This window comes from Girardinichthys multiradiatus, chromosome 9, assembly GCF_021462225.1.
Source record: "Girardinichthys multiradiatus isolate DD_20200921_A chromosome 9, DD_fGirMul_XY1, whole genome shotgun sequence".
Lineage (NCBI taxonomy): Eukaryota > Metazoa > Chordata > Actinopteri > Cyprinodontiformes > Goodeidae > Girardinichthys > Girardinichthys multiradiatus.
This window is the reverse complement of record NC_061802.1, coordinates 38,650,180-38,667,625: the sequence shown is the minus strand read 5'-3', so window position 1 is coordinate 38,667,625 and position 17,446 is coordinate 38,650,180. Positions and strand designations below refer to the sequence as shown.

The following is a 17,446-nucleotide window of genomic DNA, read 5'->3' as shown; positions in this document are numbered from 1 at the left end:
TGTCTTTGTATCCTGCAGGTTTCCTGAACCTGATTTTGCCTTGCATTGAATCCTGCCTGGATAAACCGTCTTATGGAAGGAAGCACTCCAGTTCCATGAACAAGGACTCAAGTCTCTCATGTCTTCGTTGGATCACGCTGGCTGGTAGCCTCCTGATTCCTGCTTACCTCAGACCTCCAACTGCGAACACTGTCCACCCTCCTCCCTCCATCACACCTCGTGGATTACAAACTCTCCTGGCTTACCATATCCACCAACTTCAGTCTCACCGGCAAACAACCACTTGGTTTCTCCACTCCCTCTCTGGCGGATCCCTCCACCATTCTTTGTAAGACAGATTTATTATTTTCATGAGTTCAGTCCCAGAGTTATCCCTGCTTACTTTCTTGTTTATTTCTACAGTTTGCATCCTGGTTCCAGTTCCCTGCATTATTCACCCAGTTGTACATAAACACTTTACTGAACAATACCGTCTCCTGAATTACTTTCTGCATGTGGGTCAAATCCTTTAAACTCAATATGACAGATTCATAGCTTCTGTGGCACAGGAACTACTATAACTACACTGTTCACCCCCACTGCTGCACTAAAACTGACTGATAGAAATGAATTATGATTACATTATGAACAGGAACAGATAAACAGATTGGGAGTTTGATCTGAATGTCCTGTACTCGAAGTCCAGCAGTTCTCTTTGACTTATAAATACCTAAAGAGAATGTGTGCAGGTGCAGCATTGTGGGTACTGGTGTTTATTGTCCCTCTGGTGAGAGGACTTAAACATCTTTAAAGGGACAAGTCTGCTTTGTTTTTAAAGGGACAGTTCTTTGTTTTTCAAAAACCTGGGTTCTATGGAAAGATAGTGAGCAGTGAATATCTAATGTGTTAGATGACTCTTATTGTGTCTTCATTTTGTATATGTACAGTTTAGGCCAATTTCCAATCTCTGGTTTTTGTAAAACGTTTGAACTGCAGACACAGAATCCAATTTCTCTTTAGGAACTAAAATGAACAGCATTCAAAATACTTCTTTTAGCACTCCTGTTGTGAGGGGTTATTTATATGTCAAACAGACGCAAAGTGCCATCATTTGTATGATATAACAGTCACTGTAAAACAAGGTTTTACTAATTTATAAGAAAGATACATTGTTTGGACTTGGCAATTTTTTATTTTCTTGAGCATATTATTTTAGCAATTAGCAGTGTTAACACATTTAACAACTCTGAACATCAGTGTCTGTGTGTGTTTCCTTGAGAATGCAGACCCCTATATCTTTACGCTTCGCTGGTGAAAAGGCTACTGACATTTTCAAAGTCAGCAAGCTCCTGAACAGGCAGAGTTTGAAAGCTCAAAACAATGGAAAAACAGCAGCTTTACTGTAGTCTTTTTAGCCTTCCTGGTGTCTGCTAAAATCGGTTCCTTGTCAGTGTGCTCCAGTGCCAGTTTGACCAAACGTCCCTAATGTGGGTCAGAAGAGTCAGGTAAAATGATCAAAACCACAAAAGTACAAAATGACAAATGAGTGATATGACCAGCATCTGTCTCATTCTCTGTTGTTGCATCTTCAATGTAATGCATGCATGCATGCATAGAGAATGCAATGTTTTCTTTTTTAATAGATTTTTCTAGCTGTTGGACTTCATTTAACTTTTACTAAACAGTAAAAACTCATATTGAAAATAACTTACTTTGAGTTAACTTTCACACCGAAAAATGGGATAGCTCTTGAATATGACGTATAGTCAAGTCCAATCTAGCTGAAAATCACCTGATTTCAGTCTTTGGTCAATTTCTTACTGCACCTTGTCAAAAATGTCTTTAAAAAACATAGGTAGTTACTTTGGTCAGATACACTTTATTTGTTCAATTTGTGTCTCAGAGAAGGTCATTGTTATCAATCATACGCCAACTCATCTTCATGTAAATAGCCAGAGACCTCTATGCAAGGTCTTTATTTGAAATAAAAGCAGCTGTCACATTTTTTTAGAGTTGTTTTAAAAAGGCACAGATGTACTTTTAGATGTATAAAAGACAAATGTGCTTACAGAGCATTGTCATACAGGTAAGATGCCAACTGCTTGAAACCTTCCAACAGAGGGTAAATTAAAATCAAAATTCAAACTATACCTTTAAGACTTTGATTTGTGTTGTTCATATCTAAACTTGCCTCTGTGTCCTCCTTAGTCATGTGAAGCATGCTGGCGCAGCTTTAACTGAAATGATTGCTCAAATCAGTAAAAAAAAAATGTAATTACAGAGAAGGATTTCCATACTGTATGTCATATACAATAAATAATCAAACTATATTAAAAAATGAGAGAAAGTACTTTACAAATAGCAATTTTTTAAATTTACAAATATTACATAGTAATAAATACTGCGGAATAACATATACAATATTACATTTTGAATGCTATATTAAACATTGGAAGCCATAATGTTCAAATGTGAAAATAAAACCCAAGAAAGCTTTCATACATAATTTCAAATAAAAAACTTCACAGACAACTTTATATGAACTCATCGGAAACAGTATGTACATTAATTTGGAAAAAACCTTAAATAAACATTACATGCCACAGGTGACAGTTGTGTACATAGCCTCTTGCGTGTTGACAGGTAGAGTATATTACAATTTATCACCAGACAATCAACATCACAACCTGAGAACAAATGAGCAATTACAAACGAGTCACAGAAACATGGCTGCATTAAAGCATTGCACCTGCTGACAAATACCATCCATCTATTGTCTATACCCACTTGTCTTTGCTGGGTTGTGGGGGGTGGCAGTTGCCTATATCCAGCAGTCATTGGGGACAAGACGCCAGTTCAAAAGGACCACACAAAGACACAAAGGAAAAACAACCACGCAAGCCCACACTCATACCTAAGGGCAATTTAGAGTAATCAATCGTTTACAATACCATGAAATGTTATTACAATTGTGTTGCTCTAACGTTCTCTGCTGTATCTTCGTCTGTAGACATGGCAGGGTTATCGTACATCTCCAGGCTCTTCCTGCTGGTCTTTGAGATCTTTTCAGCCTCTTCATCTTTTCTGCAGCAATTGCTGCATTTACAGCAGCAGCAGCAGTGTCTGCCACAGAAGAGCTTGGAAGACGTCAACATTTTGTCCCATGGTGCCATGGAGTGCAGGGGCCGGGGCAAAAAGTCCCAGTTGCGGAGGAACTTGGGGAGGAAGCGAGGACATCGTGACTGCATCACGTTGATGATGATCACAATGATAATGAACGTGACAATAGGCACACCAATGCCGACCAGGACCTGCCAGCCGGCTATTGACAGACCAAACACAGCCAGAGGCAGTACAAAGAAGCACAAGAACAGGTAGACAGCTGCAAACCAGCGGTATTTGGCTGTTTTGTTCCCCAATCCTTTGGCCAATCTGATGGGCACCCGCATAAAGGGGATTGGATACCACAGGATGATACCCATGATGTTGAAGAAGAAGTGACAAAGTGCAATCTATACAAGAGAATAAACAAATTACATGTGTAAACAAACGCAAAAAGAATCAAGCAAAGATATTAAGAACATAAATATATGTTAGAACATGAAAAAAATACAGCAGGCAAGAATTAAGGTGATTTTGTCAAACTGATGTCCCAGAGCAATCCCAATAATGTAATTGTGGTCCGAATAAATGTATTCTTACCTGATCGGAATTAGATTCCATGACTAAGCAAATGTCACCAGTTGTTGTCTGATTTTATGCAAGATACTTTTGTGTTGTTCAAAGCAAATCACATTGGCAAAACATCAGAGCAACATTTTCTGCAAGATTCATCCACACACTAATAACTGGAACTAAATTGAAATATGTTATGAGCTGAATTTTACACGAGCCATATCAAAACAGAGAGCAAGCATGCTAGCATCAGCCGAGCACTTCAGCAAACTGCTCTGTGTAACATTGGTTAGAGTTACATCAGTGGAAGTATAATGTGGTTTAATTGCTGTCAAGAATGAAATAAAAATAGATGCCATAATGTTAGGAATATCAGTGGTGAGTAAAGAGGGATCCAACTAAAATATTACTGTAGATGGTGTAAAATGGTATTTTTCTGCAGTTTATAGTTCTTGAGTTTGCAATATATGTCAAGCAATTTAATGAAGAATCAAAGCAAAGATGGATACAATATAATTTGCATATGCTAGCAGTAACCATAACACTCCAGAATAAATTGGTAGATATGCTATTCATTTTGTTTTTGATTAAGTCCCATTATGTGACTTTCAGCAATAATCATTATGGTCTTTGCCTTAGCAGTAGAAATAAATCAATATTGTACCAACATGACATCGCCATTACTGGAGCTACATTGCTAACATACCTGCAGGGAGTTGGCTAGTGTTTCTCCAGGACTAGCCATAGCAGCCAGTATAGCGGTGGTTGTTGTTCCGATGTTTGACCCCAGGGTCAGAGGGTAAGCTCTCTCAAGGGAAATTACACCAATGCCTGGTAAATTTAGATTGCAAGATGTAGGTATGGATGTAAAATTAAACAGAAACAAACAAAGTGAACACAGAGTGCTAATGATGACTTACCGACAAGAGGCGTTATAGCCGATGTGAAGACGGAGCTACTCTGAACAATGAATGTCATCCCAGCTCCCACTACAATTGCAATATAGCCAGTAACCCAACCAAAGGGAAAGGGAAAGTCTGCAATAAAACAACAAATCTGGATCTGAGCAACAAATTTAATGAGCTGGTATTGTTTAATCATCACAAAAAACGCATTTTGGCAAAACAGCAATTGTGCCTGAGCTTCCTGCACAACACTCCAGTACTGTTGGAGTACAGCCGCAAGCAACAGCAGTGCTGTACCTGTACTGCTCATCAAGCATTACCACACTGAAACAGGTGTGCTGACTATCAAACAGTATCCACAAAGCATATAAACGTGGTTTTCTGTTGTATTGTATTTAATGTCTATACCTGTGTTGAGTACTTTCTTGATGACCAGAGCCACCTGTCCTTTGAGCATAGAGTTGAGCAGCTTGACAATGAGGATGAGGCAGGTGCAGAGGATGAGCAGAGACAGAGCTAAGAGAATGAGGCCTATGGCAAGGTCTGGCAAGTCAACGTTGACGAAGATGTGCTTGCCTGCAAAGAATTGTCAACACTTGCAATGAGTTATTGCTAAAAATAACTTTCCGTGCATGACTTGGTTTCATTGAAAATTCTGTTATAAGTTTGGAGATTTAAAACAAGAAGTAAATTTTGTGCAAGAAAATAGAGTAGCAAATAAAAAAAATTATGTATACAAAACCAAACGAATTCTATACTTTAAGTGTGAGCAGAATACATTGAGTAATCCATAGTCAGGCAGTTCTCTTGTGCTATTGAAATGCTCCATGAAAAGACTTATTGAGAAAGCTAGATAGTAAAGCCATGGTATAAACTGAGCCACTGCAGCATCTCAAAGGTTGGCATTGTCCAGACATCAGAGCAGGCTGTTCTGGCCAAACAGCTCGCTCACGTTTCACTGAGCTTTAGTGGATCAGTTAATCCTGATTGCTTTGTAGTGCCCCCCACCCCAACAAAAACATTAAGGGAGGCATTACATTTCACAAGGTATTCCGTCCATGTGGTGTTCATCTCAGTCCAGGTCTGGTTTCCTTCCATCCAACAGACGGCACCTGCAGGGCAGCTTTCCACAGTGGCATTCCAGAAAGTCTGAGAGACACGACCAAAACAAGAGGGAACACATAACTAATGCGGAGTAGACAGTAATCTTTCTGTTTGTGCAAACAACATTAATTATTTTTATAAAAGATGATCTCACACAATGGAATCACTGTGGTGACAAAATGGGACGGACAATATCAGTGATTTAGAGGAAGAATAATAGGTAACCAAGACTTTATGATGTGCTTTTTGCTGCTGAACCTGCTGATTTTTCTTTATGTGATGCGGCTCTTGGGGATTTCTTACCATGTTTGTCTTTGTCTTGCACCATCTTTTGACCAGACTCTTGTTCCTAGCTTCAGGGTCACCAGTTGCAATGCCAGTGATCACTGACTTGTCCAGCTGAGAGACAGCACTGTAATTAATTTGCCTGAATTTTTAACAATAAATTAAAATACTTTCATTTTCACTCAGTTCTACCTGGATAATAGATCTGGTGAGGGGGTCCGTGATGACCTTAAGCAGGTCAGGGGCGTCTTCTCCAGTCTGGATGTTGAAAGATTTGATTATGAGATCGGTGAGTTTGTAGAGAACTCCTGTCGCTGCTTCCAAGGGTAGAAGAATCAGCACAGACAGCCAGTTGAAGAAGTCGTGGACGGTAGCACCAGCAAAAGCCCTAACGTGCAGGGAACAATCTTGAAAACATTTTACTCGAGATTGTCCTTTGTGTTTTATCACGTCTTGCTCTTGTTTACCTGCGGAACTCATTTCGATCTCCAGCTTGCATCACAGCCACGATGGTGTTTGTGACCGATGTTCCAATGTTGGCCCCCATGATGATTGGTACTGCAGATTTGACGTCCAGCACTGAGCAGAAGCATTGATACCATTAATTGATAGGTAACGATAATCATGTAAATATGTATTTACGTTTGGCATGGGTCAGTTACTAGGCTCAAGGTATGTAGCAAACAAAACATTTAGTAGCAGCGAAAATCATAATACCTGCAAATGATATTAATGTTTTTGATCTATTAACATAACAACTGTTTTTACAATAATGTAAGTTGTTGCATCATTGGCTGGTTGTTCGTGCCATTGGCGTTTTGCATGTTTCCATGTTGGTGATGAGCTCATTTCCATCACCCCAATCTTTAGCCCTTCCACAGATTCTCTGTCAGATTCAAGTTATTACTTCCACTTAAAAGAAACATGCTGGCAAAATGAATATTTCACTTTAAACCTTAACCTTCTAGGGCTATGAATACTTTTAGGCTCGACTGTAGTTTGATTGCTCAGTAGATTGTTCTGGAATTCAAAAACATAACCATGGTCATGTGACCTACAGGTGTTTCACAGCTACTACATATTTAAAGGATGTCTTTAATGAAATGCCGTAATGTAATAAGTTATTACACTACTGTAAAAATTGTATTTATTCATTGGCCTTTTCACATTTAAACCGTCCACTTAGGCTATAATTATATTATTTCATGCTGCGGGGTACAGCAAAAGTATAAAAAGTTACAGGTTTAAAACTTCTAATATTTTTTCTTTTTCAGTTCAAAGTGCCAAAATAAGAAGAATTTCATCAGGCTGTGTGAGCTCTGCAGTATCACAGCACTGACCCTCTCCTATCTGTTGCTGCACACTGCCAGTAAGCTGGCAAAAAGAAAGCATAGAGATTACACAAATTTGGCTAAAATAATTTTGGTCACCTAAAACAAGATTATCCTATGTTAACTAATGGAGCTCGACCCAACATTATTCTAATGGTATGGTATTTTAAAAACAGTTGGCAAGCAAGCAGTGTTTCTGTTACACCTGTAATGGAAATTCTTTTATTAAGTGTTCCAAAGTGTATGACCTTTAGGTTACCTCACTCCTCTGAGCATCTGTGTTAGAGGAGGAAGCTGTAAAAGCCATTATCAGAAGTTTAAGGGTTAAAACCCATTTGTTAGGGTGATGTCTCGGGAAGAGCAGATGGTTGTTCCTAGATAACTTTGTCACCTCTGAACCCAAGGAGGGTCTGGGCCATAAAACACAGACTCTTTGAAATTGAGATAACACTGTCATGTTCTGGTATAAATACTGTGTGTAAATGGCGTTCGGGGCTCTGTTTCACTGACTAACCTCAGTGTCAGGGTCTTCAAACGCTGAATGCCTTTGAATAAAACTTATAAAGACAAGGTCCGGATTTTCTCTTGTTATGAGTCAACTTCTACCCACTTTGATAAGAAAATTCCACAACACACCGCAGACTGCAGGGTCTACTCGTGCAGACACCCCGAGAAATTGACCCACTAACATCAGTACAGTATTATTCCATATAGAGCAGAAACTGTGGCATTTTAACTCAAGATATTATACCATGGAAACCTCATACTAACCTCATACTAACCCATGAATTGTCTGAATGTTCCAGTCGGTGAAGAGTCTTACTTACATCCAGAAGATACCATGCTGACCACAATAGAAGAGGAGGTGCTGGAGCTTTGCACCAGAACTGTGACTAAGACCCCGATCACCAGCCCAGCCACAGGGTTGGATAACACACCACTGTCCTGGAAGATGTCACCAGCAGCTCTGCCTATGCATACACAAGCCCAAGGGTCAACATAATATATAATATCAGAATCAGAATCAGAATCAGAATCAGAAAAGCTTTATTGCCAAGTACGTTTTTGGACATACAAGGAATTTGTTTTGGCGTAGTCAGTACATATTATTGCATACATACATAATATTGCAGTACAACATAAGCTATACACCATGAAGTACTCTGCTGTCTAGTAAAGTAGCTCAACGTACAGAGTGGAGTACTGAGCCATAATGACACTAATTCAGTTTGTACCTCCGACTAGCTGGAAAGCAGAGCTGAGAACATCCAGTGAGCAAATAAACAGGTAGAGTAATCCAAGCAGCAGAATCAGCTTTACAATGGAAGTCAGCACTCTCATTATCTTTCCTTGTGTATCCAGGTCTGTGCAGCAGGAAAAACACAAAACACTGAGTCAGAGTCAGCTTTTAGAAAAAGGAATCTGTGCAGGAATAGGATAAGAATGGCAAGCTGCCTCACCCGACCACTTGATCCCGGTGTCTTTGATTTCTGGGAGATCCCAGGGATCGTCCTCAGGAGGCTCCTCATTCACCAGGTCCAAGGTGGAGTAAGCCGGTGGCGTATTCTTATCTTTACCCTGAGACTTGTCACCTAATAAAAGACAAACACAAGGATTGAAAAACATAGGTTGCAATGATAGACTGAAGGAATCCAGAAGTATCCAAGACGAAATTAAAAGAACCTACTAATGGTCGAGGAAGAATCAGTCCCCTCTTGTGGTCTCGGAGCCATGGCTGCTGGACAAATAACAAGAGAAGTTAAAAGAATACATTAAGTCTTATGAATGCACACAGATGGAACACAAAGCAGACCTAATAAATGATCTTAGGATAGAGCAGGGATTTGGTTCTCACATTGATTGTTACTTCTAGGGCGCTGTGAAATCATGTTGATATCGCACATTTGTTCTGACATTCTGTCCAGTGAGCAGTGGTCATTTTATAAAAAACTCGTAAGGAGCTTATTTTGTCATTATCACAAGTTGTTTTTCATGCTGTTTTTAATTTTTTAATATGAACTCACTTTCAATCTTTGAAAAAGTAAAGGTAGTCTACTTTTTTGAATCACTTAAAAATAGCAATAACATTAGCTTAAGCTAATGTTGTTGCTATGTTACAATGTTAATCAAGAGGAGTTCAACCGGCGTTGGTCAGCACTCAGTAACATGTTTAAAATGCAGCCAAGTAATGAAGACTTTTGAGAATTTAATAAACATCGCATTTTCTTATTCTGTAATGTCAATTAATGACACACAATAGTTTTTTTTTCTCTCTTGCTTAAATCTGAAAGTGTATTATGTGGTGTCCATTTATAAATGCAGTCATGTCTCTAAAATTCAAAGTTATACATATAATTTTTGGGGTGAAATACACTAATTATGCTTTTCCTGACCAATTTCAATGTTTTGATTTTCTTTGAGATGTGACATCTAATTCTGATTTGGAAGAACTATAGTACATAGAAGAAAGAATATGATAACTACAAGATTAACTTCATTCATCCGTTATATATATTCATGTCTAAAATTGTTTCTATTTTTATTAAATGAAAAAATATTGCATCAATGTACATGCAGCTGGTGGAAGACCGAAAATAGTGGGAGTTCTTACCCCCATTGGAAAACATTGTTCAACAGACATGAAGAAAGATGACAGTGCCTTCTCTTTAACCATGGCAGTGTGGTTAAAAAGTGACAGCTAGGTAGAGTTGGATCCCCCATACAAGGAGGCTATCAGTCTTCAATGTAGCTGTCCTAGGTGTGGACCCTGAACTTCGGAGCCTACATACATGTCCCGCCCTTTTAGCTCTCTTTAAATAAAGGCCTCTAGCACAAAAAATATAAAAAAAAATTAAAATTGGTGAAAAAATATCCATTTAAAGTGCCTATTTGTGTCTTAATGTCAATAAAAGGTTGTTGGGTTGATCAAATGGGCTAACCAAATCTGAGTCTCTTTGTTCACGTTACATTTGTACTGGACATGTGGGCTAAAAATAAGTAAAGTTTTCAAAATATTTATCTGGACCAAAGATAAACAATCTGGTCAACCTTGAACAGCCATGCAAATGGTGTGGATATATAGCAAAAAAAAAAAAGAAAACCTGATTTTTCAGTATTTGATCTGTAAATCAACAATCAGATGTGATTGATGGAAAAGTGGCTGATTCTGACCTTTGGAAAGAAATCACAATTTCAACCGAAACCACTTAATAAGATAGGGGCAACCAGTGTTTCTTTGGGATTGGTTGTCACAAGGTGTCAGAGTGTCCTTGATGATTAATTACTTTTAATTACAATTAATGGCAAACATTAAACGAATGTCAACATTTAATCACCAACTTAAGTTTTGATTTAACCTAAGAAACTGTTAATGAAGAATGTTTCAGCTATGATAAATTTAAGAGTAAGACGTGAGACAAGCAATCCTTGTCTACCTAGTCACACCTTTAGGAGTGTGATCTGCTAAATGACTCGTTATTAAGAAGTTTAAAATTAAGAAGTTAAAAGAATAGACGAGATTAAAAAAAAAAAAACAAAAAAAAACACACACACAATCATGATGATGATCATTATCAAAATGAAGAAATAATTGCGCCCTTCTAAACCCAGATGCATTTCTTGCTCCCTGACTCATAAATAAACAAGTTTTTCCAAACATGTTAGCTCTGTTTCTCGTTTTTGAGCCTAAGAAACGGCGAGACTACCTACCTGCAACTAAGCTTCTGTGTGTCCTGAGCGCAGTGTTCACCTGGGCTACCTTACGCTCGCTTCCAGGCGCGACGCTGCTTTTATAGCGCCGCTGCGGGGCGCGCACCCGCTGCGCTCGGTTCAAAGGTCGCGCAACATGGGCCAAAGAACAAGTAGGGAGACGCGCTGCAGCAACATGCGGCTGATAACAGCCCCAAAAATCTGATGAATAATAGGACCGTCACTCCCAGCGCTGACACTAACACTGATCACAGTTCTGAATCAATGAACTTCAGTGATCTTAGTTTCACCTAAACGGGGCTTAAATAAAATTCTGTAGAGCCGTTTAAAATGCTTTTTATGAACTTATAGAGTTTACAGCCACTGGGATGCCTCAGGTGGTGTAATAGAAGAAACTGCCCTCTGCTTGTTGGAAAAGGAACTATTTTCTACGAATTGGTTGAGGGTTAGTGTAGACAGAAATGTTTTTATTTTGCTATGTTAACTGCAGTATTTCTTGCTTGTAAAACAATTACCTTTGAAATAATTATTTTTACCTTTTGCTATTTAATATTTCTCAGAAATATTGAGAAAATGTCAGTAGGCTCGTGCTTTTGTTCCTAACCATGGATTTCTGATTAGTTACTATCTTTAACCCAGGGCTTTTAATATGCACTTGTACTGTTGGTATGCAACTTTTATGACTTTTATATAATGTTGGAAAAGATCCCTCCTGAAAATGTCAATGTATAATTATATATATATATATATATATATATAGTCAGTCAGTCAGTCAGTCATTTTCTACCACTTATTCCATAGTGGGTCGCGGGGGAGCTGGTGCCTATCTCCAGCAGTCTATGGGCGAGAGGCAGGGTACAGATATATAGATATATAGATATAGATATGTATATTTATATATATATATATGACAAAGAAAACCTGAGTAAATACAAGCAGTTCTTAAATGATGTTTTTTATTTATTTATTGAAGGTAAATAAGATATTTAAACCAGCCTGACCCTAGATGAAAATGTTAAATCCTTAATTATCTGTAATTAACCACAATAGCTAAGTTTAGTTTTAGGAGGCACAACTCCAAAGGATTTATTTCCTTTGGTTTTAAAGTATGTTTGTGGAACTATTAAATGTACGGGTCTAGAAGGTCAGAGATATAGGCGGGGGCTTGACCACAAAAGGATATAAAAGTGAGAACTAAACTTTTCTAATGAATTCTGAAATGTACCGGTAGCCAATATATAGACATTAAAACTGGAGTAATGTGCTATCCCTTTCATGTGTTGGTTAGGAGACTTGTAGCAGCATTCTGAACTGACTGGAGATGGTGAGGGTCCTTCTTATTCAAACACATAAAAAAGCTGTTACAACAATAAAAAGTGCTTGACATCTATCAGTCTGGAAATAACACTGCTGGTCACTGGGTCACAGTGACCAACAGTGTAGAAAATATGGTAAATATGGAACTTTGGTGAACCTTTCTAGGAGGGGCCCACCTGCCAGAATTACACCATCGATCCAACAACTGATCCAGGAGACTGGACAAGAATGGCATGAATGGGAAAGGTCTAATGCAAAAACCGCTGCTGACTAAAAAAAACACAAAAGTCTCTTCACATTTGCTGAAGAAAACATATTAACAATCTTCAAAATTCTGGGAAAGCATTCTGTAGACTGGGGTGGGCTGCACGGTGGTGTAGTTGGTAGCACTGTTGCCTTGCAGCAAGAAGGTCCTGGGCTCAAATCCCGGCCGGGGGTCTCCTGCTCATAGACTGCTGGAGATAGGCACCACTATAGAAGAAGCGGTATAGAAAATGACTGACTGACTGACATTCTGTTGACTGATGAGACAGAAGTGAACTTTTTAGAAGGTGCTCGTTCCGTCACATCTGGCATTAAACTAACACAGCAATTCTGTAAAAGAACTTCATACCAACAGCAAAACATAGAGGTGGTAGTGTGATGGCCTGGGGCTCAGGACCTGGATAACTTGCCATAATTGATGGAACAATCTTAGTTAACAATTTAATTTTACCAGTAATTTTTTTTTCCCTAAAATGTAGATTTTTCAAAGTCTAATCATTTGTTGCACTAGAAGACTTGCCCAATGATTTAATTCTGTTCAGAACGTCACTAAGGATGGTTAAAAAGGAATAATTTATTATATATATACTTAATAACTGTGTTTTAGGTTTATTGCCTTCTATGTCCCATTTCTTCTGGTTTTGTTTGGACTCCCTTTTGAAAACCCACAGACGATCCTCCAAATTATGTAAAGAAACATCAACTTTTTTATATGTCTTTTATTAATGTAAGGATATTATTAAAATATGTTAACACAATTATAATTCCACCGAATAACAGTCAACAAAGTGAGAATAAGAACAGTGTTTTTTTTTTATCAGCCCCCCCAACCTTTCTGAACCCCCCCTAGCAGCCGCAGCCCCCACTTTGAAAACCACTGTGTTATAAGATAACTTTTGCAATATTTAACCTGTTTTACTATCTAAATGTATATCTTTAAGTAGAATACATTTGCATTTGTTTATTTTGTATAAATGTTCAATAAGGTTCTTAAAAAGTGATGGAACCATGAACTTTGATCTCTAGCAGAAGCACACTTGTGTTTGAATACGAGACACAACAGCAAGTCAGCATATGAATGACGAAAGAAGAGAAAAAGGAGGATTTTGAGGGGCAATGTCAAAGTCTGGAATAAAATCTTAATGAAATGCAGATGCATGACCTTTAAACGGGCCATTTAGGTTCCAAAATCTTCCAATGTGGTTGAATTAAAATAATTTTTCAAAGGCCAACATTTCTCCACAGAGATGTAAAAAACCTAAAGTAATCAGGAACACTTCATGAAAGTTGTTGCTGCAAAGGGTGGCACAACCACTTATTAGATTTAGGTTGCAACTAGTTTTCCACTTGGGGCAAGGTTGTTTTGAATAGCATATTTCCTAAATAAATAAAAGCAGAGTATTCATTCTGATTATCTTTATCTTATCTAAACAAATTATTGATCATTTGAAACATTTAGGTGTGACAAAAAAAAGCAATTACCGGACACAAAGGGCGCAAAAACTATTTCACTGCACTGTTTCAGACCTGGCTGCTTGGTGTTGGTAGCACTGTTTCCCTGCAGAAAGAAGGTTTTGGGTTTGACTCCTGGCCTGGGGTCTTTCTGCATCGAGTTTGCTGGTTCTTCACGTGCATGCGTGGGTTCTCTCCAGGTACTCTGGCTTCCTCCCATGGTCAAAACACGACTGTTTGGTTAATTGGTTTCTAACAATTGCCCTTAGATATGAACAGGTGTGTGCATAATTGTGTGTCTGTGTTGTCCTGTGATAGACTGGCGTGGTGTCCAGGGTGTACGCCGCCTCTCACCCGTAGACTGCTGGAGATAAGTGCCAGCGATGCACCAGAATGGATGTTTCAGACCTCTAACACACTAAAAACCCTTATGTTAAATTTCTCATGCTCAATCAGAAAATCACAGTTTAAGCTGAAGTGTATTGTCTTCACGCCCAGATGTGCGTAGATATAGAGACACTGTCACTCTCTCTCTCTCTCTCTCACTCACTCCCACACACACTTGTGTGTGAGCACACATACATGTATTTATAGCTCCCTGTATTTGTTTTATGTTCACAGTGAGAGATACTGGAGCGATAGGACAACATATCATTTTACATCTGAAATAAATGCAGTAAGTAAAAGCAAATGATTAAGCTGTGAACGTGGTTCAGCTATTCCCAAACTACCATAAAATAATCATGACAGATTAAATAAAGCATCAATAAAAATAGTTCACTGAGCTGATGGAAGAAAAAGGTTTGACAGACTTTGAAGATCTTACATAAGATCATTTAAAAAGTTGTATAACAGCTTGCTAAAATAATTTTTTTTTCAATGACAAATAATTGTCATGATTTTTATGACACAATACTGGTCTTGTGGATTTGATTCTTTTTGGATCTTCCATGCAGCAGGCGTTTGTTTGTTTTTCGGAAATGTTGGGCTTACATAAGTGTTTTACTTTTGGAGATTCATCAAATTATTTTTTCTGCACTGCAAAAGCTAAGAATATTAGTTAGAAAACTCTAAACATAGTAAATGTAATCTTGCTAGTTTTTTTTTTTTTTTTTTTGGCTTATTATTCTGTGATTAATAAGTCAGAATATGTTTTTCCTCTTAGCTACAAAACAACAGCTCAATATGAAAATCAATGATTACACTGTACTACCTTTAACAGCCAAGGAGATGAATGCATTTTGCTACTGGAAGCAAAGTCACACAGAAATATTATGATATGGGTGAACTCTCATAAGACTTTATAAAATTCTAAAACTTCATATTGTATGACCACATAAAACCTATTACATGATCATAAACAGTCCTCCTTTAGCCTCCCGTAATGATTATGGCCTAAAAAAACAAAACTAGACAAGGACGTATGAAGATGATTACATGATCTCTATAAAAAAAAAAAGTTTATGAGGTGCATCCAAATATTCTGAGAAGCAGATGAAGCAAAAACAAGACACGCAATGACTAAAATATGTCTTGCATAGATTTTTTCCTTTACAGTATGTTGAGCTCTTGTAGGCAACAACATAGCTTACAACATTTTCTATCCAATGTACAGTGCTTAGCAAAAGTATCCAAACTCTTTTAACATTTTCATAGTATTTGATGGCTACTGTTTATTTATTTTTTTTTTTTTTTGATCTTATGCAACATAACAACAAGGAGTGTATAATTATAATATTTGTATTCTGCTCCTTTTTCCTGTGACGGCCCAGTTTACAGTTAAGCTGTTCAGAGTCCATGGTCTGATGGGTTGAGCTAAATACAATCCTGGTTGAAAACCTGTTAGAGGCTGCAAAAGACTTAAGACACTGTGGAGGTTCACCACCCAGTAGGACAACAACCCCAAACATAAAGTCAGACTTACAATTTAATGAAAATCTGACTGATCTTGAGATATTTTGCAAAGAGGAATGGGCAAAAAAGACTTGAAGCTGTAAATGTATCAAAAGGTTTTTCTTTTGGGGGCCGAAAACTTGCCAAACTTCAAACCCACACAGTGTGGAACATTATCTAAATATTGATTGATTTCAAGGCTGAAATAAAACATCCGAACCTCTAACCACAACAATAGTGGAAAGCATGATGTTGCTCCGTTTTAATAGTTCTTAGAGTTAATACAGCCTCATCAGGAGAAAAGTGAAAGGTAGCACCATTTTACCCGAAGCAGATGAGCCTTAGTTGTACAGGTGGGGTCAAAGTCAACAGCTAGTTGGTCAAGTTCTTTGTAATAATTTAGAATGTAAATATAGGATTGGAAAATGTTGCTTCCATATTTTTCAAAGCTGTGACATGTCAGATATGCATAAATGGGGAACTCTCCATCACCACTTTTGCAGCGTCTCAAGACTGGGCGAATAGGAGACAGTTTGACTTGACACAAATAGAGTCTGTGCATAATCTTACACTGCAACAGACATTGTTGGGCACAAAAATACTGGAATTAACCTGTTTATGATTTAAATCACAGATTTCCTTTCTATTTACAGAACAGTTCTGTTTGTATTGCGGTTGATCACAGGTAACTGGACTCTTTGTTATTTATGTGACCTCTGGTGGTTATTTGCACTGAATTTCATTTAAAGATATCACAGTAAATGGGCTGAATAACTTTGCACACCACACTTTTCAAATTTTATAAAAACAAATTACATTATTTTATTAATTATAATTGAAAACTATGGATTCCTTTTCCTCCCACTTCACATCATGTGCTATTTTGTGTTGGCTATCATAATAATTCCAAACAAAATACATTAAAGTTTGTGACTGCAACGTAACAAATTGTGAAAAAGATTAAGAGCTATAATTGCTTTACTGTGCAAAACATAAGTCATAATATAAAATGTAAAATACACCAAAGAATTTACAAAATCAACACTTTTTTTTCTTACAGCCAAATTATAATTACTAGTTTTTTATGAGGAGCAGTTCTAAGTGACTTTATTATTTGTGCAAACAGAGAAGATACATATAAGGTGGAGCACACTATCTTTAGCTGAACATTGATTAAACATCTCTTTATCTCACTGGCGTATGTGCTGTTTTCCAGAGCAGTATCTTTTGTGCAATAACGAACAGTAAAATGAACTGTTATGGGTGTTTATTGTCTTTAAAGCATTTTTCTCCCCAGCATTGACTTTTTCACAGCATTTGCAATGATGTGACATGAGATTCCCTACAGCTACGTGTGTGGTGAACTCACTAAACATAAAGAGCCATCTATAATTTCTATGTGACTTCAGAAGACCCACATCTAATGGAAAGATCAGCCTACCTTTAACCTTTGGAATGTTGCTTTCACTGTCCGTCCACCCACTAATTGTGTGGGAGGTTTCTGGATTTCTAAATAGATGTGTTCTCCATGTA

At 37.8% G+C, this 17,446-nt stretch overlaps 1 protein-coding gene across 2 annotated transcripts; it reads right to left on the bottom strand.

The window, feature by feature from the left end:
• Window positions 1–1,918: 1,918 nt before the first annotated feature.
• Window positions 1,919–11,093, bottom strand: slc34a2b (solute carrier family 34 member 2b). 2 transcript variants are annotated; one of them, XM_047374967.1, is made up of 13 exons: window positions 10,988–11,093; window positions 8,967–9,014; window positions 8,740–8,871; window positions 8,515–8,643; window positions 8,107–8,250; window positions 6,416–6,527; window positions 6,141–6,336; window positions 5,967–6,062; window positions 5,597–5,708; window positions 4,968–5,135; window positions 4,575–4,691; window positions 4,361–4,485; window positions 1,919–3,491 (listed from the first exon to the last, which is right to left on the bottom strand). In XM_047374967.1, exons 2-13 carry the CDS (start codon window positions 9,010–9,012, stop codon window positions 2,943–2,945), a joined length of 1,926 nt encoding a protein of 641 aa, XP_047230923.1. In that variant the 5' UTR covers window positions 9,013–9,014; window positions 10,988–11,093; the 3' UTR covers window positions 1,919–2,942. The 2 variants fall into 2 exon arrangements, with proteins under 2 accessions (XP_047230923.1, XP_047230924.1); XM_047374968.1 differs by having other exon boundaries at window positions 8,967–9,017; window positions 10,988–11,063.
• Between the last annotated feature and the right edge of the window lie 6,353 nt (window positions 11,094–17,446).